This window comes from Sinohyriopsis cumingii, unplaced genomic scaffold (genome assembly GCF_028554795.1).
Source record: "Sinohyriopsis cumingii isolate HCF-2022 unplaced genomic scaffold, ASM2855479v2 utg000695l, whole genome shotgun sequence".
In the NCBI taxonomy this organism is placed as follows: Eukaryota; Metazoa; Mollusca; class Bivalvia; order Unionida; family Unionidae; genus Sinohyriopsis; species Sinohyriopsis cumingii.
The window spans coordinates 368,869-392,081 of record NW_028315924.1 but is presented as its reverse complement, the minus strand read 5'-3'; the positions used below and the strand labels follow the sequence as shown (position 1 = coordinate 392,081).

Here is a 23,213-nt window from a genome sequence, read left to right as displayed (position 1 = left end):
TATTATGCAATATTAATTACATATATGTTTGAAATTTAGACAGAAAAAAGTTTTATGGTACAAATCTTTCTTGTTAGGAGGAAGGTACTACTGAACTATGCATATTCTTTTGAATTTTGAATTTGTATTTATTGTAATTTGAGACTACTGCAGTTACATTTTAAATCCTTTAACTCAATAATTGGCACTGAAAGTCCATGTATACTTTGTTGTACTTTCATGACAAGGCCAATAGCTAATGTACTAAGGTGAAATCAACAACCAAGCACGTCAAGAATGACAAGTGAGTGTAATTCAAAGTGTGATTGTCCTAAGGAGAATTAACCTGCACTCTCTAGCATTCGATTGGTTCAATGAGATTTAAAGGTTTGAATAGGAGTATGTGTGTGCTTATGCTGATGACCAAGCTATTGTAAAAAGGAATAATGCGATTCAGATTATTCTAGAACTTATTGTGAATCTGAGATTCTTTATTTGAAATCTAAATAGACACTATATAATCATCATATGCACCATTTATTGTATTTTTGTTCAGTTATGCCATTATATTCAAGGACTTCAGTGATATTCTTCATTTGCAAGATTAGAAGTAAAAATATTTGGAATAATAATTCTACAAAAGTCAGTGCAGTTATCATGGTAACAAGCACAACAGAAGTGGTATTCAGAATACCTTACAGCAGTTTCCGGATTAGTAAGAAATTGATAAAACAGAATTATTAATCCAAATTTTTTTTACTTCAATGTAATCTCATAAACATAGGATATCAGTGAAGTCCTTGAAAGTTTCACAGAATATGATGAAAAAAAATAGTTATGTATTCAAATTCATGAATATAATCACATAATACCAAAGTACTGACTGTTTAAATCAAAGTTTATCTGCTCTGCTATATCTAATGACATGCAATTTGTAAATCGTTATTTTCCTCTCATTGATGACTCTTATGAACACTAGCACAAATGTACAAGAATAAAATAAGTACCATGTGTGGTCATTATATTGTGTCCATTTACGTTTCAAATATAAAACCTCATTCACAATTATGACCTTCAAATCTCACTGAACCATTCCATGTTAGTTTTCCATAGGGGAACTGCATTAGTGACTGGGTTTCTCCCATCTGTTTACTCAGCATGCATACTATAAACCATAAAATACTATGTAATAATCAAGGTGTGCCATAAAACCGAAAATGGTTGCAATAAAATCTCTGATGCAGTGGAACTCCACTACTCAAAATGTGCACCTATTCCCTGTCCCCTCTTTCCATATCCACTGTACTGAGTGGGCAATCCATAGTCTGCAAAGCATATACTTTAAATCCTAAATGATCAACTCATTAGTTCATTGTATTTTATATCCTATGATTTTGTTGGAATATTGTTTAAAACAAACAGAGCTTTGCTAGCCACAGAATAATAAAAGAAGAAAGAATGACTATGCAAATTAGCGATTGGCCTTGTCATGAATGGAACTCTTACAACAGGGTATATATGAAGTTTTACTGTCATGCTAACCAATGAATTAATGGATTTCAAAGATAACTTCACAGTCTCATCTGACCTAAATAAAAAAGAAGTTATAAATTCAAAAGATGATACATAATTCAAAAACAAATATATTATTTCATAGGTAAAGTATAAAATTGACAACTGCATTGGTGATTGGGTTTCTCCCACTGTTTGCTTAGTGTGCTGACTACATACTGTAGAATATTATGTAACAAGCATGGTGTGCCATAAAAACCCCTATGGCTGCAATAAGATCTGTGATGGACATCCTCCACTACTTATAATGTACGCTTAATCCTATGGCCCCTCTATCTACATCCATTGTATTTAGTGGGCAATCCATAATCTGCAATGCATGTACTTTAAATCCTAAATGATCAACTCATTAATTCTTTGTATTTTATATCCTATGCTTTTGTTTGAATACTGTTTAAACCAAACAGAGCTTTGCTAGCCAAGGAATAATAAAAAGAGGAAAGTTAGAATCATTATGCAAATAACTTGTGGAATGAAATATAAACTGATGAAAAAATAAAGAGGCCAAAGCAGGGGTTTGAATCATAGATCCCATGGACTAGGTACAGCCTGCCAGCCTCGTTAGTCTGACCTGCAGATCAGGTCTCTTGTAAATGTAACATTTGTAAGCTTATCATAATTTATGATAAACATGGCCCAAGTGAAGTCACAATAGCAAATGAGCTTGACACCCCTGAGCTAAGAGAGGAAATGCATATGCTGGACTTACATATGAATCATCTTACAATGTTGATTAAACTTTTGTATGAATCAGTCAAAATGTAAACCAAGCAAATAATCAATTACTAATTTATAAATGTGGTAAATTGCCAGCATGGTATAAGCTTAATAGAATTCAGGAAATTAATCATCTTGGATATAATATCTAAATATCTACATGACTGAATTTTTTTTAAAGCTATATTACAAATCCAAATCACACACACACACTCCCCTACAATGTGTTACCTTCTGATGATATATTACATGTTAGAGGATAATAGTTCAATCTAAATTAAAAGACAAAATACATTCTATGTTGCCTGGCAAACTTTTATTCTTGAAAGTTGGGTTGAATAACATTTTCTATTTAAATTCAGTTTGTGCTGTAAATTTTTTCATCGTCGTGTCTGTTAAATGAGGCAGAGAGAAAGTTTATTTCTCTGTACAAGAACTAGAAATGTGTTCATGGTAATAAGGTGTACTGACACTATGCCTTAAAGATATGACATGGATGCATGGGAAAGGGTAACACTATATCAATATGTGACTGTTGTGGTGAGGCAGAAAAAAGAAAATGTAAAACTGATCATCTTCCTGAACAGGGAACAATTTTAATAACCATAACATGTAAATAAATAAAGAAAGAAAGAAAGAAAGAAAGAGAGAAAGAAAGATAGATAGATAGATAGAGCTTGTGAAATAAATTACCTGAAGCAATAAATTCAAACTGGACAGAAAAAGTGCCCTGATCATTGGAAAGAAGCAGTGTGTAGTTGTCAAAATCTATGTCTTTCACATTTCTAAAGTAGAGTACAGCCACATGACCAGGTATGGTAACTTTTTTCATGTAGAACATCATGGTAATATTTGAAGGTTGGACGTAAATGGAAATATCTGATGTATTGGAAATTTCAAAGGAATCCAACTGCTTGCTAAACTTTACTGTCTTTATAGAAGGATTGCTGTTAAAAGGGATCTCTATCGTTGATGATTTGTTAGTCTCCCCTGTAAATGTTGACTGTATTTCACCAATAACTGGATGTCCTGAAATTAATGGGGAAAATGGTAGTAAGTACAATTATTATAAACACAGGATACTAAAATAGAAGTCACTAAGTTTTAGCAAGAGGTCATGACTTTGAAACTTGAGGCATACCAATTTTTAATTTTTCTTTTACTTTTTGTTTATTTTTATACTGAAACTTTCTTTTCAACTCTTGCATCCCAATTTTGTTAATTTTTTGTTTTTGCTTCTTTTAATTTTATGTTGAAACTTTTATAACTCCCAGCTGCCAAACAAAAGGTCACAAATTCAAAACTTGCAGTATCCTAATTTTTTAAAACCTTTTTCAGTATAATGTTGAAACTTTCTTTTCAACTCATGCATCCCAAATTTTAATTTTTCTTTTTTTATTTTCATGTTGAAACTTTATTTTAAACTTGTCCATCCTAACTGAATATTATTTTTTATAAAAAAAAAATATTTGTATGTTGAATCTTTCTTTTATGACTCACGTCCAAGGATTGGATATTAAGCTAGTCATTCATATTTATTGATAAATCCAAAAATCAATCATATTTGTTGAAAAATTAAATAATTTCTGATTATTTGCTGAAAATGCCTGCTTTGGTCATACACAGTGAGGAATGATACCATTCTGCTATATTCATTAATTTCTGACAAAACCATTTACAAATTATTCTGTTTGCAGATAAAAGCTCAAAGAATCATATTAGATAATGCTGAAAACACAATGAATATTATTAAAATGCTAACAGTAAGTGAACAAATATTTTTGAGAAAGGCTAGGCTTATGCAGACATTTTTAAACAGTGGCTCCTTGTTATCTCAATGATCTATTTCGTGCTAGAAAATAAGGCAATACTCATAACTTACGATCAATTTCAGCTAACCACCTTTCCATTCCAAAACTAAATAAAGAACCTTTAAAAAAAGTTTTCAATATTCAGAATAAATTTGCAAAGGAAATTAGAGAAAGTACAAATATAAATGCATTTAATTATCTGAAAACTGAAAAATGAAACCACATCAAAGTTTTCTTTATAGATTTATTAATTTTGATCTTCTAGAAGAACTGTATGGTTGAATATGTCAAATGCTTCCTAAAAACTATCAACATTATATCAGTAAGCTTGCCCTCAGCTTTTAGCAACTGTTCAGTGACTGATAATAAAGCAGTTTCACATGAGTGTTTGGGCCTGAATCTAGCATTATGGAAATAGGGACTTTGCTATCATTCGCTACCCTATGCATCCCCGGACACTTGTCCTCACCTCTAAATCCCATGACAAGCTATCCCCCACGTGACCTAAAGATGTTCAGTTACTTTTTTGTTGAGGGTTTGCAAGAGGTGTAAACACATAGATGATGCGAATGTGCCAGTCATGTGGTTAGAGTCTCATATGGCTGTCCATGTCCCCATAGGGTACTGAATATGGTATGAGAGTCCTATTTCCATACTACTCTAATCTGCAGTTCTTGAGGAAAGGGAAACACTGCAGAAAAAGAGTGATGATATTGCTGCCACTCAGACAGGCAGGTAGATATATGGTATATACATGCAGCCAAGCCTGCTAGAGTTATTAATAATGTACAACAGCAGTTGTGCAGTGTATTGATTTTTTTCCCACAGTATATTACAATTCCTATGTACATTCATAATGTTATAATAGGAAAAATAATGGCTACATTTTTAATATATTTTGTATGAAGTGCAAAAGAGCAGCATATGTAGAAAATGCTGAGTGAGAGTCTGGGAATTGACTGCCAAAGCATTATTTTAACCAATTCATTGATGTCACTATAAATGGTATAATCCTGCCAAACGAATGCAAGATCAGAGATACAGCAGAAAAAAATGAAACCACTGTATGCTTTGAATGCGTCTTACACGTTTATTAAGGAGGCAAAACATATGGCATAATAAGTTTCCAAAACAAACCCACTGCACATTGATAAGTTCATAAATCTGGCAGTAACCTTAGAAATAGAATAAAAACAAACTTTGGCAGATTTCTCAGGTTAATAAAACTAAATAGAAACTGCAGAATATTGTGCATGAAAGAGTACACCCTCAAAAGAAATGTGATAACTTGCCAACTGTGCCTGACATTTTATTGCTGTTGTTGTTGAGTTTAATGTCATTTTTCAACATAAGATAGGCTATACAAGGTGGCCAGTGTAAATGGTGGAGGAAGAACCCAGGAAAACCCACGAAAGAACCACTGACCCATAAGAAGCTACTGAGGAAACATGATATCACCAAAGTTTGCTTTACCCAGATGTTTTTGTGGCACATCTTGATTATCACTGATGGGGTATAGCATGGATATGATTGCCCACTCAAAACAATGATGATAAAAGTTCTTCACAATCTGATCACTGCCAATATGGGACCCATTTTATTGTAGCTATGTAACTGGGTCTGTGAAATTGCTGATACTGTGAGAGATGGACCTCGACCCGGTCATATCTTTCGAGTGTCCATGCCGACCCTGCATTGGAGCATTTCAAGAATATTTTAATGCCTCTGCCATTTTCAAAACTGATGTTGCTGCTGTCTTTGCTGTTTAGGATCACATGGTCACTGCTTTGAGTCCATGGAGTAGTAGTTTTAAATCCATCCTTGTCATGACTAAGTGGCATAATCAGTTGATGACAGGAAAAAAATGTCAATTTTTGATGGCCAAGCTTGTTAAATATTCCAGCATGTAATAAATTTTACTTGTATATATTTAGGTTATCCATGTCAGGTTTGATTTTATGCTGTGCTTTTTTGACATAGTAAAAGTCATGATTGGTGAGCAGTGCTTGAGTATTAAATACATGCATGCAACGTCTGCATGGATATATTTTACTTTTGTATTTTTGCTGTGCTGGTTAAGCAGTCGACCAACATCCATGATCCATTCCAATTCTGAGTGTTTCATTTCACTCAGCAGCAACAAATTAGTTTGGGTTCAGCTATTCTGTCTGTGGGGAGATTTTGCCAGCCTTTTTCATAGCTGAAAACATTAACAGTGATACCAATGGCTTAAGTGTTTCAAATTTCTTACGTGTGGCATTGGTCACTTGTACTGGATACTTGATATCACCAAAGCTGAGTTTACCCAGGTGTTGCCATTATTTTTTAGGTCATCTTGATTGTCACTGACAGGGTATAGCACTGACAAGATTGCCCACTCAAAACTATGATTATCAAAATTCTTCACATTGATGACTGTCTTTGGCAGGACCCATTTTTGGTGTTGATATGTAACTGTATCCAGGAAACGAGTGATACTGTGAGAGATGGACCTCAACCTGAAAACATCTTTCAAGTGTCCATAATGATCCTGCATTTTCAGAATCTTCTCAGTGTCTCTGCCATTTTCAGTACTGATGGTGCTGCTGTCTTTGTGGTTCAGGATAATGTGGGCACTCAGCTGTGAATCCATGGAATAGTAGTTTTAAATCCATCCTTGTCATAACTAAGCAGCATAACCAGATGAGCACAGAGAAAATATCTGCTTTGACTCCAACATTATCAAAGTTTTGTAACACCACTATGATTCCAGGAATCAAATTTGTCAGAAGATGTTGAGTGTCTTTGCCTGGTGTGAAGGTGGGCATGATATTATGGCCTCATGATTTTCCAACTCACCTATATCTTTCAGAAATTTGAATTTAGACATTTGTAATTATTGTGTTTTTGCACATACATACCCAGCTCCTTTAGTGGAAATAGCAGAGGCAAGACATTGTTCTTGATTTTCCCTCAGTGCAAAAACAGTTTTGTTCTTATGAATCTACTATTGCAAGGATGTCACTGGTTTCCTTGCACTTCTGGGTATTCAGATATTGTGCTCACACACAAATTGTCTTAGTTGTTTTACTGGTGGTGGTGGTGGCAGCAGTAATAGTTGTGGTTTCAGCATAAAGGTGCATCTCAATAATTCAAGTAAGTCTGTTTTGTTATCTGACCTGGTATGTTTATACCATACTACCATGTGAGCTGGTACTGCAGGCATGCTTATACTAAGGGGAGGGCAAAGCTTCTTTCTCTTGGGGAACTTTTATTGATAGCTTGTTTTATAAGAATCAGAAGCTGTAATCACTTCAATCCTGGTGATTATGCTTTGCATACATTCAAGAATTTATCTGGTGTACCCAATCACTGCTTTTTTATTTTTCGTTCTGCATCAGGTGGTACACTAATTTCAAGGCTAAGTGGATCGCAAGATTCACAAACTTTGTTTTGCAACAATGTTAACTCAAAATTTGTAATGTTTTATTCAGAATAACGGTGCAATGTTTATGGAGTGTGCATGCATAAATTGATCTAGATAAGATGAACTGCAGTCCAGTCCAAGTGAATTAAAATGACCCATCCTTGAGCTTATAGCATCTGTCAGTGATTACTACACCAATTCGAATACAACCAGACTTTGTACATTTCTATGCAGTTACATACATTTTCTTGAAGAATTGTTAAATATCCTCAATCATTTTTGACTTGTTGCTTTTAGCAACAGCTTCGTAAAATTGCCTGCCTACACTTCTGCATCAGTACAATACTTTTCATATATCCTTTGAAGAGAAGTGTGAGTAATGGACGCAATTCTTATACTTATAGCCCCAAAGCATATGTCTAATAAGCCTGCTCTTTATAAAGATCAGGCAGGACACTGAGTGGCTGAATGGTCTAAAGCGCTCACCGTTATGGATCACTGCCATCTTACTTCTCTCTGCATGGGTTTGAGTCTCGGATTCGGCCAATGTGGGTATGTGAGATAGCTTGCTGTACAGTGACCAAAGCCACAATAAAGAATATTTAAACAATTAACCCAGGTATCATTGTTAATGTATTCATGTATGAAAAAGGCTGGCAAAATCACCCATTAGGTGGAACAGCTGAACCCAAATTGATTTGTTTACTGCTAGTTGAAATGAAAGACTCGGAATTGGTCTCACACTACATATGGATCAAGGATCTTGGTTAACTGCATAACCAGCACAGCAAATACAAGGGTAAAAACATCCATGCAGATGTTGCATGCATGTATTTAACACTCAAGAACTGCTCAGTAGTCATCACTTTTACTGTGGTCAAAAACCACAGTGCACAATCAAGCCTGACCATGGTAATCCAAATACATACAAGTCAAAGTTACCAAATGCTGGAATATTTAACAAGCATGGCTGCTATCAAATTGAAAAAGATCATGTGTAGCATTTGCAGTTAATTTTCTAAACAAATGGACAAACTATGAATAGCAAAGATAAAATGTTCATTCCAAAATGACAGCAGCTTACAATTGTGGCCAAGTGGGTATACCTGAAGAGGTTTAATAAAGGTAGGGCAACAGGCAAAGAGTGGAATGAATTTGAATGAGAATTTTAGAAAATATCAAGAATTTTGCAAGCTTGGAGTAAAAAAGATCAGAAACAAGAGCAACCTGCATATAAAGCTCTCACATTGGAAAAATATGGATACATGAACAAGTACCAAGTTTGACACAGCAACCGTTACAGCGACAAAGGATCAAGCACCTCCACCAGTAACATTAAAACATGCAACGGAAAATGAAGATGAACAATCTAGCTTGATAAGAGAACAGGTACAAAGTGAAACCAGCAAAACACACCAAAACAAGGAGAGAGCCTTGCGGTCCTTGCAACCAATGGACTGTGACCCTAACAAGCTTGTGGATTGATTGGAAATATTCATGGGATAAGTTCGTGTGAGCCACAACACATCCTCAGGTCTTCAACAATTTGTCAACTCACTAAAAATTTCAAAAAGACACTGATGCATGAACTTGTTAAGAAATTCATGACATACACACCTATGATGAGTTCTGACATGGTGCATGAGGAGATGCTTCTCGGCAAAACACTCTTATCTTGCACGAAAGTTATGCTTCAATGCAACAGGTTGTTGTAAATATAGACCAGATCATGGCCTTCATGATTTCATCCTCCAAACCAGAATTCAGTGTGACTTTTTCTGCACCTATGACTGCTGGGGACTTGTGCACACTTGAGACTGCACTAGCTTCACTGTGAGTTTACCATAGTTGGCCTGATTTTCTGATCCCAATCATTGTGGCCTGCCCTCAAACAATTTGTTTGTGTTTTCTGCAGGCATTGGCACCACCTGGCATACTATTGACCTTTTTTTGGGCCCATACAACAAAGAATCAATCGATGAAGAAATTCAATGAAAAATTTCAGCAGTAATTAGCAAGGTTTCAAAATTTCCATAGCTGACCAAGAACCGACACTCAGTTCTGTTACTGCCATCAAATCTCAAACGTATGCAGTGGATAGTGCACTTAGGCTTGCCTAGCCACATCCCAGAGAATAAACGACTCTTGAACGTGGGATATTATATCAAAATTGCTTTAACAAGCCAAGTTAATTTAATTTTGTTGCCATCAGTTGCAGTTACAAAAGAAATGTTTGACACAACACTTGTAGTTATACAGGGCTAAATTCTGTTTGGTTTTTCACCTAATGTGGAACCAGGTGATTTGACCTCAATTAAGCCATATCTTCCATGCCATAATAATTGACTGACCCAAATTCCTTTTTCCCTGGTGGATCAAGATGAATGCATGGTGGATCTGCAGGATGAAACATTGATGATAAAACTGTACATCAGAGATCAGCCTGACATTTGATAATTATAACAATGACAGTCGTGCATGGATGTGTGAAATTAATTTGCATAGTTAAAATGAGAAAACCCATGTACATGACCTATTATGGAACTGGGCTCAGTGACATTGTTCATGGATTATTTGCAGGCACACTGAAAGTAACTGAAGCTCTGAACTCACATGCTGCACCCATCACTAAACAAGTGACCATGTGGGTTGTGGATAGTGTGAAATGTGCAGCTGTGGATTGATTACAACTGTCAGCTCAGATGCCTCAAGATCGTGAATTAATATCATGAGCACCAAAGAGGCTCATGTTACACTGTCAACGACTGAATCAATGCTGAATCAACAGTGATTGTCTGATTCAACAATTGCAAATCTGGCCATGGGAAGTGTATATGCATGGTGTCACATGCCTCCTACAGAATTATTACTAACACCGGAGAATGATGGACAATTAAAAGATTAAACAATTCTGAGCCCCCTGTCAGCAATGCTGTTGGTCTGCTTGTATAAAATCGAAAAATCATAAGGTGAAAGGTATAACAATTTAATAAACTATACCACAGTATTCACAATTACAGGACAATTTTTTCACGCAATTTCTTTCAATCAATACAAAGACCTGTTCAAATTGCCAGTTATTTCATTGAAATTAAAAGAGGGTGTTTCCTTCCCGTGTTCCTTCTATGTTACTCATCTGTAACTTCTGCCTTGTATCCCTTTGTCGGTACTTATGGTACCCTTGTTTCCATTCTCCCGGCCCTGCACAACTGCCTAGTATCCTGGCTCTGCGCCTTCACACAACTGACTATTCTCATGTGATCTCCACGTCTTCTTCTCTCCTTTCTACGGGTGGCACCCTATCCTAGCCAAAAAGCATCTTCAGAAGCCTTTGTTCCAAATCTCGTCAGAATTTCCTAGAACCCTTTCTTCCTGCATTTTTTTATGAGTGCACGATTTGCTTTTGGAGCACTGTGATGTTTCTTTAGTCAAGTCAAGACCTGTACTGATTGTTCCGAAATGGATGCAAATGGATAATGTCTGGCTAGTGAGAAACCCCACCCAAAATCTGACTATCTAAGTTCTGGTGGTCTCTTTGAAAACTGACCAGGGTAGTAGCACTGATATGTTATAATGTCAGGTTTTCCAGTCTTTAATCCTAAGATGACCAGTGACATCACTGGCTGATTGCAAAACAAACAGAGTTTCTCACCAGTGCAGGGAAGTTCTCTTTGAATTAGCCATGAACTTGACTGATGTAATGGCTAAGTCATGGACAGGTGCTTTGTTTGTTTCAGAATCGGTCTAAACTCATAATATTATGTAACACATATTGGCATTACCCGAAGTACTTTGAATTATGAATATCAGAAAACATGTGGAAACATGAGGCAGGAATTATTAGAAAATCTTCTCACACAACGTGACACATGGTATTAAAGATGATCAATACTCTATGAATTGTGTAATGGCCCAATACTCTATGAATTGTGTAATGGCCCAGTTCAAAGAGGTATCTGATCATACGAACAACGTTCTTTTGCATACCAGGGCCCAGCAACGTGGAATAATTCATTCATTCATTGAGATCACTGTGTGCAATTCGCCCACTGAACTTAGACACAAAGACACAGTGATCTCATTCAAGAGTACTCTTAAAACTCACTTATTTTGACTGCAAGAACAAACTTAAAGACCTAAAAATGTTTCCTACCTTACATATTTTCAGAATGTTTTTTATGCTTTCTAATTTCATGGTGTTTGTTGTTTGTAAAAATGTCATTATGTATGCCTGTTATGTTATAGGTGTTGTCTAATGTTGTAAAGTGCTTAGAGTTTCTAAAGATTAGGTGCTATACAAAGTCCTCATTATTATTATTATTATTACTATTATTATTATCCAACCTTTGACATATGAGTGGTCATGTTAGTGGATTTAAGCAAAAATGATATTTTCAGTATTACCAATACCCAACCCCTATCAGTTAAACAGAATTACAAATGCAAGACTCCTTCCATGTTAGGCATTTTTGGAAATCTAGGGAAAACTTGTGCACAAGAACAAGACCAAATATGATGCCAATGCCAGGGTGGGATTTGTTAACAATGGCATCATGGTGTTGTGAAACAGTGCATATGCCTCCATCAATGGAAAAGAAATTGAATCCATTCTGGATAATTTTGACATGGCCATGAGATTCTCAGACTTGCCAGATACAACGATGATCACATGAGAATAGCTGGTCCAGCTAGGATCATTTTAAGGATGTAACTGATCAAGCAGACCATAGAGCAAATATAACCAGATGGCCTTAAAATGCAGTTGGCGACGCTGAAGCAACTGTAGAAATTTTTAGCATTTCTTAATCCTGATTTCAATCTTGGATTTGCACAACTTTGCTCACAACTTCATGGATTGTTATTATGATGTTTTGTGTGCCATTCTACTCATATCTTTGGGTTTTGAAGAGATGTTTGCAAAGTGTTTCGTAGCCAAACACATCTTATTTCGTAAAAAACAGATCCAATGATGCCATCTGGTAGGATGCACATGTTACTGACAGTAAAGAATTAGACGCAATGACTTTGTGGATGCCCATGTTATCCCCTTTACTGAGCACAGAGGCTGCTTGCTATTGTTTATGGAATTGAGAACCACATCAATGTTGTTGTTTCTCGCACATATCACAGAGCACACCCATTCAATGGTGTTGTTGTGCAATTTACTTGGCAAATAAGTACCCAGAATGGTCTTACTCCATCAAAGCGTATCTTCCAGGCATTTCAACTTGCAGCATGAGATAATGACCAGGCACAGAGTAAAATGGCAGTTGAAAACATAGAAGTGACTGAGGTCTCTTTGCAGTAAAACAGTCATCTGGAACCTTCGGAAGAAATTCAGCTTGACCATATAGCTGCCAATCATTCTGCCCATGCATATCACAATCTGTGGTCGTACATGTACCAGCATCAAAACGCTAACACAGACCTGCAGATTTCCTAGCAAAAACCTTTTTACATTGTTCCCAATATATTACTTTTCACTAGAGAATCTGGATTTGTTCAGCCAGTCTGTCATCAACATGCTTTTTCATGCATGTGTCAGTAATGATGTGGTCCTAATTGCAAATTATTTTCTATTTCTGAATTACTTGTGGCCACAGAGATCAGTCTGAATATAATTAGTATATTGTACTTGGTTGCAGTCAAGGATACAATAATCAGTGTGACTGAATTTGAGACAGCTGACAGAAATAAAAAATCAGTCAACTCAAAGAACAAATAAGAAACCAGGCAGTTGTCGATTTACGGATAGTAAATATGTACCAATACCAAAAACAAAAATAGACCTTTCACCAGAAACTGGTAAGGAAATACTTGGCCGTTCTAGTTTTATTTCTGCAAAAGAAGTTCAAGAGTGATATGGAATAAGCTCGGCCAGACTGTATCAGATACAGCATGCTCTAAATATTGCATTGAGGTAAAACCATCTGTTGTCAATCAAAAAGATTTATTTTATATAATTAGCAGATGTAATAACCTTAAGGCTCTCACATAAGACAGTCCACCAATGCCAAGCTATGATATGTCTGTGATAATGTTGCAACCCAGTGACAGGGTAGGAAAACACAATAAGCTAAAAATGCTAAATAACCTCCTCAAACTTAAAAATACCACAGCTTTATCATCAAACTTTGGGATAAAATATAGAATATACTCTAAAAGAACCAGATGGAGAAGGAGACAAATGATATAGCAAAAGAAATGTTAGAGAATATCAAAACAAAACTGGCATTTCAGAAGTATGAGGATTCATTTTGGTAATAAACAGTATCGATTACCACCACACGCAAAATCCCCGTGAGTATATCATTACTCACGGACCTTATTCAACATCTTATGGGGACACCAACAGCCGTACTTTGGCACACTTGCACCATGTGTGTTTACACCTCTAGCAAACCTCAAAAAAGATAACTAAACATCCGTGGGTCACACTGCAAACAGCTTGTCGTGGGAGTTGAGGTGAAGACCCATAGCGTAGTGAATGAGGGCAAAAGCCCTATTTCTATACTACTATCTAAACTGATATCAATGAAAAAGGGTTAAAGAAATTTATTTGATTACTATGTATGTCTTAGTATTATCAATATACATATGCAATTTTAGTGAAAGTGTATGATGATTTACTGAAAGTAAAGCAACAACGGTTTTTAGTGGAATGATCCATAAATTTTGTAAAGTGGACAACATTGACCCAGGTATCAGGTATAGCATATATTTCCATCCCATGATGTGCCCTCACAGGCAACATGTGCAAAGTTATTGGAATACAACAATGAACAGAATATTGAGCAATTCTGAATCAATGATGTAAACATTTTCTTTATGTAAATAATATATCTCTGAGAATATGCAGATGATAAAAATATATCATAAATTGAATACTGGCACAATGAAGATTTAAAAAATACCTCTTTCACGTACAAAATGTGGTTCATATAATTATTTTACAGAATTGATGCCATGTGTAAATCCTATATTGTTTTTAAGCTACCTGATTAAATGTTTTCTTGAACGTGTCATGCAAGTGTGTATGCTACAAGTCATCTAATAAACAAGAACAGACCTACCAATGTCACAATAATAACAGACCTTACCTTGAACATTTACATCTGTGTAACCTGTCTGTTTTATCTGTCCATCCAGACCAGAAACAGCATTGTCTACAGTACACATGTATGTGCCCATATCTTGGATACCGATGTTAGACAATGCAAGAGTGGAGAAGCTAACTGTGTTTACTCCATCTAACCTCCTGATTTCTGTCTGTCCCACCATATGTATCCATTGATGAAATGTGTAGTGTGGTGGATTTCCCTGGGGTGCACACATCAGGACTGCAGTAGAACCAATTACAGTATATCCTGATATATTAACTTTGACATCTGGGGCATCTGCAATATAGGAAATTTCATTTGTCTAAACTTTTAATCTCCGACATATATATATATATATACACACACACACACACACACACACACAATTGGACAGTCTAAATTTTAAAGCAATCTTAATAGTTGTGTTATATATATATCTATATTATGTGTTTGTTTTATTTTTGTATGGATTATTTAGTAAATGACATTTTTAATGCTAATATCCTATGAATGGGTTTGTACTGTAAGATGAGTCAAGTATTAAATGCATTCATTAGTTTAAAGGTTGAGATGTTCGGTAAGTACTAGGAAACATCACATAATCAGGACAGTAGTTCTTGTGAATGGAGATTATGGATTTTATAAAATGGCTGCTGACCTAATTCTTAATTAGCTAGTATAAAAACCAATGTGAATCTTGTTTACTAGTTCGATATACAATGCAAATAAGTCATTAAAACATCTTTATGATTCGTAATTGCATATTAGTTTTGTATAGAAAATTACTACAGAGAATTACACATTCTTATTAGTAAGCACCATTCTTGGAAGTTATTGAGAGGGATTTATTTATTTAATAATAATTCATTGGAATTGCAGTGGTCTACCAGTCATTTAAAGACTATTTGGAATAGCTGTGCTTTACTGTGAATACATTCAAAGACATTAATGGATTAAAAGCGATATTGGAATTAACTTGAATACATTTTACGACATAACATAGTGATTCTTCTGTATTGTTGATATATTAGGCCCTTATTATGAATGTCTTTGGATTGCTCATAACTAATGGAAATGATATAACTTTTAGGATTTTAAGAATTCATTCACCATACTGTTAGTTTAAATTATTTCAATTTGTATTTTAGGGAAATCAATTAATATTTTAAATTTGAAAAAAACATGTTGAAAAAATATGTTGGTTTTGCTCTTTCTTGTTATGTACTTTAAAATGAAATAGTTGGCATATATAATATTGAAAACAAAAGAAAACAATGAATAATGTATAATGTTTTCAATGCCTTGAATTAGGCATAATAATAAGTAACTAAGCTGAGATTTTCAGATGTTTGTTTGAGTACCAGACCTCCTTCAGCCAAATGGTGGGGGACAGGGCAATTGATCCACCATCAAAATACATGCATATTTCTGTCTGACTTTGTTAATTTATTGGTCTTACAACTCTATGGTCACAGACCAACAAGTTTTGTAAAAATTTAACAAACAATTTAATTCTCATAGTTATAAATGAAAATGTGAGAGGAACTTAAAGTATTAATGAAGAGAATCCGAAACAATCCTGATAAAGTTCTATCAAAAGTTCATGTAAATTTCAAAACCAGAAATGTATTTGTCTGCAAAATAAACTGACATCAAAATGGTGCTGTCCACCTCTGAATAATTCACAAGAGTTCCAGAATAATAATAACTAGCACCTTCTACTTTCACTGAACAAATGCCTTTCCTCTCAAATAACATCTAAGCACAATATAAAACACATCAGAAGACTTACAACAGGGCACAAGAAATGGGAATGGCTCCAAAAAGAGGAATGAATCATATTGCATAGTTCTCTCCTCAAATACACATTCTATTATGACTATATTTCACAACATACCCCACATGATGGAGCTTACTAATTATTTATCATGAAATTGCCTAATCATGTGACCTAACCCAACCAATGGGAAGTTACTGAATTCTTCTAGAACCATGCAAACCCCAACAGTCAATGAGGAGTTAAATCAAAGTTAAGTCTTATTGTTAAGATTATCATTAGTAATTGTCAACACATACATAATCATTGATTGATAGATCCTATCTAATGTTATGCTCTTAACAGACCCAGATCTAGTAAAGGCAAAATCTGATTAAAAATAATAATATTAATAATAAAGACTTTATTTAGAGAGGGTAACTCAATTAGTTACAGAACTAATCTACCATGAGGCCTTCAATCTGTTATGTACAATATATACAGTATATACAACATGATGTGAAGAGTCTGGCTTGACACTAAATAATTAAGTAATTTTAAAATTCAAAGTATCAAACCTGGAACACATTCACAGGCATCAGTGAAAACATAAACATATATATAAAACATAAAATATAATCCTGCATTGAAATATTCAGCTATGAAAATGATGTAAAATTACAGAAAAGCAGGCGGTATTTTTTGTACTAGAACTGTTCAATTTTTTAAAGATTTCATCCATTTAAGACATTGATTGTGAAAAGATGAAATGCTAGGAGCCTGCCTTATGTCACTGGGAATGTTGTTCCATACCAGTGGACCAGTATATTGAAAACGTTTTTTAAACAATTCCTTCTTTGGCCTTGGTATAATGTAATTTTTTCTTCTTATGGACCTTAAATTTGGAGTGCCATCAGCATCTCTTTGGTGAAAGATATTGCTTAGATAGACAGGAATGTCTTTTCTGGATACTTTATTTGGCCTTTCTAAGAAATATTCTTTCATGTATTGTCAAAATCTTTATATATTTTTTTTTAAAAAGATATTCTGTAAACTTTACGGCCATGAATGAAAATTAAATTTTTTTTATTTAAAACAATGTACTAAGAGTTACAAAAAATACAGATATACATAACTCCCCTCATATGGAAAAGAAAGATTTAAGCAATAAAGTCTTCTTTTTTTACATATTAATCAAATACACAAATGATAATAACATCCAAATTACAAACAAAGAGAAATAGTGAATGTCTGCAAAATAAAGCAATAAAAAACTGCTATACATGTGAAAGTGCCTCTGTGATTGAATTTTCTTTCCCCTTGATGTGCAGAATGTCAAACATCAAACTCAAATTCCAAGAATCTCTGATTTTTATATTACATTTTGTTGATGAAAGTAAGGGAGTTGTGATCAATGAATACAATAATTGGAGAAGGAGCAGAAGTAAAATATGCCTCAAAGGATGGTTGAGTAAAATTAAAGCCAAACACTTCTTGATAGTGGAATAACTTCTCTGATGCTTACTCAATTCTTTTAAACAGTACACAGGAATATCCAGGCCACTATTATCTTCCTGAATTAATATATGTCACCAACCCCCACATCACTTCCATCAATAGACTACTTAAATGATTGGTTGAAATCTGGAGCTGAAAGAACTGGTGCACATTTAAGTATGGCCTTGAATTTGTTGAATTTGTCAGACCAATAAGACCTGATCTTCTTACTCAATAGCAGCAATTATCGTTGACACCATACAGTTGGGATGCAGAATTTCAGCGGGTTGTTGTTATTGTTGTTGTATGGTTTAATGCCATTTTTCAGCACAAGATAGGCTATACATGGCGGCCAGTATTAATGGTGGAGGAAGAACCCGGAAAATCCCCGGAAAGAACCACCGACCCACGAGAAGCTACTGGCAGAATTTCAGCGGGTAATATTAGCAGCATTTGTACCTGTCTCTATGGATTTAGTATGTACAATTCGGATGAAGAGTGCACCAAAGTTATGTGAACTTGGTCCAATTCCAACATCACTGCTGTTTGAGTGCTTAGATCCAGAATTGCCTTTGCTAACGTATGTTATTAATACCTCTCTCTCATCCAGGAAATTCCCATCATTTTTCAAAAGTGCCATTGTAAAGCCTCTGCTGAAGAAACCAACATTCAACCATAATGATTTAAAGAACTACTGCCCAGTTTCTAATCTCCCACTCATATAAAAAATTCTTGGAAAAGTTGTTCTATCCCAACTTGTATTTCATCTGAATTCAAACAGTCATGTACAATCTGTATATTGCCCTTGCCACAGTACTGAAACTACTCTTCTAAAAGTAGTTAAAGACATTCTCTCTACTTTGGATAGCAGAAAGTTTACAGTCCTCACCCTCCTTGATTTGTCTCCAGCATTTGACACAACAAACCATGACAAAATCTGCAGCATGTATTTGATATTCATGATACAGCCTTACTGTGGTTCAAGTCCTACTTGGCCAACAGGACACAAACTGTGTCCACAAACAAAATACACTCAAGCCCAGTTGATCAATGTTGTGGTGTTGCAAAGGGGTCTGTTCTTTCTTGGACCTGTTCTCTTCATTCTATACACTCAGCCACCCTCAAGTGTCATAGATCATCATCCAGTGTCTCACCAATTGCACGCTGACGACAATCAAATATACAAATCTAGCCACCCAACTGAAGTTGATGCTACCGTCCAATGTGTAGAGAGCTGCATTTCTGATTTGAAATCATGGGTGACATGTAACAAGCTGCAGATGAATGATGACAAAACTGCGGCCATCCTGATCACAACATAAAGACTATCTCAGTCACATCCTTTACCTCAAACAATAAATATCAGCAACCAACCTTAAATCACACTGAGTCAGTATGAAACCTAGGTGTTACTCTGGACAGTACTCTCACATTGCACCAACATGTCATGAACATATGCAAGGCTGCATATCTTGAGCTGAGACGCATCAACTCAATTCGCAAATATCTTTCAGTTGATGTTACTAAAACACTTGTGTTTTCATTAGTATTTCAAGACTGGACTAGTAACTCAGTTCTGTCTGGTTCATCTCACTATCTACTCCAGAAACTTCAATAAGTTCAGAACACATATGGATCATCTTTAGGGTACCACGATCAGAGCACACCTCCCCACTGCTCTGTACCCTACACTGGCTATCCATTTGATGCAGAATCAAACACAAAATTTGTTCTTTGTGCTACGTTTCAATGATGAACTACCAGTCCAACATACCTATCTGACCTCACCCATGTGTAAACACCAGCAAGATACTTACGCTCCTCTTCTGACAATCATATTCTCTTTATTCCCACTATGAAAATGAAGTCATATGGATGTTCTTTTGCATGCCAGGGCCCAGCAATGTGGAATGAATTACCCACTGAACTTAGACACAAAGACACAATGATCCCATTCAAGAGTGCTGTTAAAACTCACCTATTTCAACTGCAAGAACAGACCTAATAATGTTTCCTACCTGATAAACAAAAGGAATTTAAAGGTATCTTTAACCGTAGCTTCTACAGGCTTAATTTGACCATGTCCCACAAGATGTCCTAAAATGTGTGACACAAGCTTGGCAAAAGTTACTTTTACTTAGATTAGGTGTCAAATTTACTCAAGCAAAGGAGGAATTTCCCAGGTTATTTTTCCAGGAATTGCTGTAAATAATGACGTCGATGTAGATGGAGAATTTTTCATATCAAATGTCATCACTTTGTACTGGTAAGAGTGCATCTGAAATTGTAAGGCTGAAATTTATTTTGCTCTGTCTGTAAGTGGAATCTGCCAGAATCCTTTTAACAGGTCAAACTTGGTGACATATTTTGCATTTCCAATTCTGTCAATACAGTCATCAATTCTTGATTTTGGAAATGAGAATCATTTGGTGATACATGTACTGTTCACTTTTCTGTAATCAGTGCACATATGGAAAGAATTTTCTGGTTTCGACCCAAGAAGTGGATTCAAGTTACTTTTGCTTAGTTTAGTAAAATCATTATGCAATAAATATTCAATTTCTTTACTCAAACCTTCCTGCTTGATAGGATTTATCTTATAATGGTACTGTTTTACAGGTTTGGAATCTACAATTTTAACATCATGCTCGAGTTTTGTTCGTTCAAATTGGAACAACTGGGAACAAGTGCTCATATTCACATATTAGCTTCTTTAAATCATTCTTTTCTTTTGGTTGTAGATGTTAAAGTGTATTGTCCAGATTCTTTAGAATTTCATAATTTATAAGACTGGTTGAACCAAAGTCATTACAATAAAGTTGTACATCATCATTTAAATTTTCATTTGAAAACAACTGAATTTATTGAATGATTTACACAGCTACCTCAATCAGCATAATCCTATATATATTTATGTGGCAGAGTTGTTTCTATTTTTACCTCTCAGCAGTGATAATTTAAATCATTTACTATCCTTTTTAACTGTATAGGATCAAATTTTGTACCAGCAACAATGAAAATGCTAACTTTTGATGCATTGGTTGTTCAGTTTTTGCCAGCTTGGCATTCCCACAAACCCACACACTAGTAGCGTTACTGTTGATGTCACAGAATGCTCATAAGTCATAGACCTGCAGCAACATGACTGTTTTCAGACACATGTACAGCCTATCATAATCTCTATGGCTTTAGACACCTAAACATTTGGCAAAAAATGTTAGCATCTTCATAGCTGCGCTCAGATATCCCATATCTATTCAGCTTGCTGTAAAAGGCCTCAACCGGTAACAACACCATTTCCTAGAATTTTCAAACATGTCATGGACTTGTACAGACAAATGCCCTTGTATATTAGTAGATACAGCACCTCTTGCTGGTGGAATATATTGTTCAGCAACATATAAAGTATCCCATGACATATGCTTCACCAGGGTATACAAGTTTTGAAGGTTGTGAATAAATTTTAACTTCCTTAGTGTAAATGGCATGTATCTTTCACTGCTGTTGGAAATGGCACTTTCCTTTTCCTTCAAGCTGAATCCAATGTCCTGCATTATTGGGTAAGTAGTATTCATGGAGGTTGTGCAGCACTGATGGTGCCTTCATCACTAGCCTGATCCAAAGTTTCAGATTGCATGCTCTATGTGCTACTCCTTTGTACTTAACTGTTGCAAATATAAAAGCACTATTAAAAATTCTCATACTTGGCATCCATCACCATTCTGGCTAGGTTATGGAATGTCTCCCAGATCACTTTGGTTTCTACAAATTTTGTTACAGTGTCTTTACCATGCTAGAGCACTAGCTCTTTACAGCCCCATTACATCCCATGACCACACAACAGAATACGAAAGGTATCTCCTCTGATATCACTTTTGCATTCACTTTCTGGCTGGATTATAAGCTGGTATGTTCATTTTCTCAAAGTCAGCACTTGCATCTGAATGCACAGACTGTGAAAAGACTCGTTTTTCTTTTGCTCTGGCATAATCACACATGGTGGCTTTATTACATCATGGCATTCTTCAATGTGCACTTCCAGGATGCCAGTCCGGTTAAAGACAGGCAGGCATCACCAGCAGATGCACTTCTTTTTACAATTATCATGAAAAAACCATATGTCTCACATCCTTTATCCAAACATAGTGGCTTTTCTCTCATTCAGTCAACAGCAGTAAATCTACAGCATGCAGACCTCCTCTCTGGTGATGCAGTCAGGGTAGAGACTATGATCCAATCTGAAGACACTGACTGCAATATCCTAAATTTTGCCTCTCAAGCTTAATGTAATTGGTCACCTTTAGGAAGCTGATTCAAGCAAAGTTCAGGTCACCATGATGTGGCTTGTATCGGCAATGCTTTTAGTTTAGCTTCAAGCACAATTTTAAACTTTAATCCACCAAGTTCAACCAAATCTCTTATTTCTACTTCATGAACAGTTGGCACCATAGCATCTAAAAATGTTACAGAGTCTGCTTTGAGATGATGCCCATTTCGGATGGTAGCAGTGCAATCTTATAATGTACCAACTACATTATGTAGCACTTCAAACTCTTACTCAACTACCAAGCAGACTAATCCACAGAGGAACTGGTATTACCACCTTGCCTTGGCACTTGCACCAGATCTTCACATCGTGAAGGAACTGATCTTTCCTTCTTGGTTAGTCACCTTTCCTTTCGTACTGGCATCAGTCATTCCAGCTGCCTTAGCTTTGTGCTTGGCACTAGTCATTCCTAATTTGTTTCTGTCTCAGTGCTGACACTGACTTTGCCTTGGGATTGGCCTGTTTCAAGTAGCTAGCTCCCTAATGGTTGAATGATTGCAAGCCCTTCATCATAGGCACCTGGTGTGATTATCCCACTTTGTGGCAGCCACATAACCTCTTCTCTCCCTAATGGTTGAATGATTGCAAGCCCTTCATCATAGGCACCTGGTGTGATTATCCCACTTTGTGGCAGCCACATAACCTCTTCTCTCCCTAATGGTTGAATGATTGCAAGCCCTTCATCATAGGCACCTGGTGTGATTATCCCACTTTGTGGCAGCCACATAACCTCTTCTCTCCCTAATGGTTGAATGATTGCAAGCCCTTCATCATAGGCACCTGGTGTGATTATCCCACTTTGTGGCAGCCACATAACCTCTTCTCTCCCTAATGGTTGAATGATTGCAAGCCCTTCATCATAGGCACCTGGTGTGATTATCCCACTTTGTGGCAGCCACATAACCTCTTCTCTCCCTAATGGTTGAATGATTGCAAGCCCTTCATCATAGGCACCTGGTGTGATTATCCCACTTTGTGGCAGCCACATAACCTCTTCTCTCCCTAATGGTTGAATGATTGCAAGCCCTTCATCATAGGCACCTGGTGT

At 35.8% G+C, this 23,213-nt stretch overlaps 1 protein-coding gene across 4 annotated transcripts in view; it reads right to left on the bottom strand.

Annotated features, from left to right (window-relative positions):
- Positions 1-23,213, bottom strand: part of LOC149773275 (uncharacterized) — a 146,097-nt gene that overhangs the window by 33,873 nt on the left and 89,011 nt on the right. For all 4 annotated transcript variants that reach the window (XM_089946514.1, XM_089946516.1, XM_089946515.1 and 1 more), the window contains 2 exons: positions 14,586-14,882; positions 2,962-3,297 (listed from right to left, as the gene is read on the bottom strand). In XM_089946514.1, the coding sequence (XP_089802640.1) occupies positions 2,962-3,297; positions 14,586-14,882 (633 nt within the window). The remainder of the gene's footprint in view (positions 1-2,961; positions 3,298-14,585; positions 14,883-23,213) is intronic.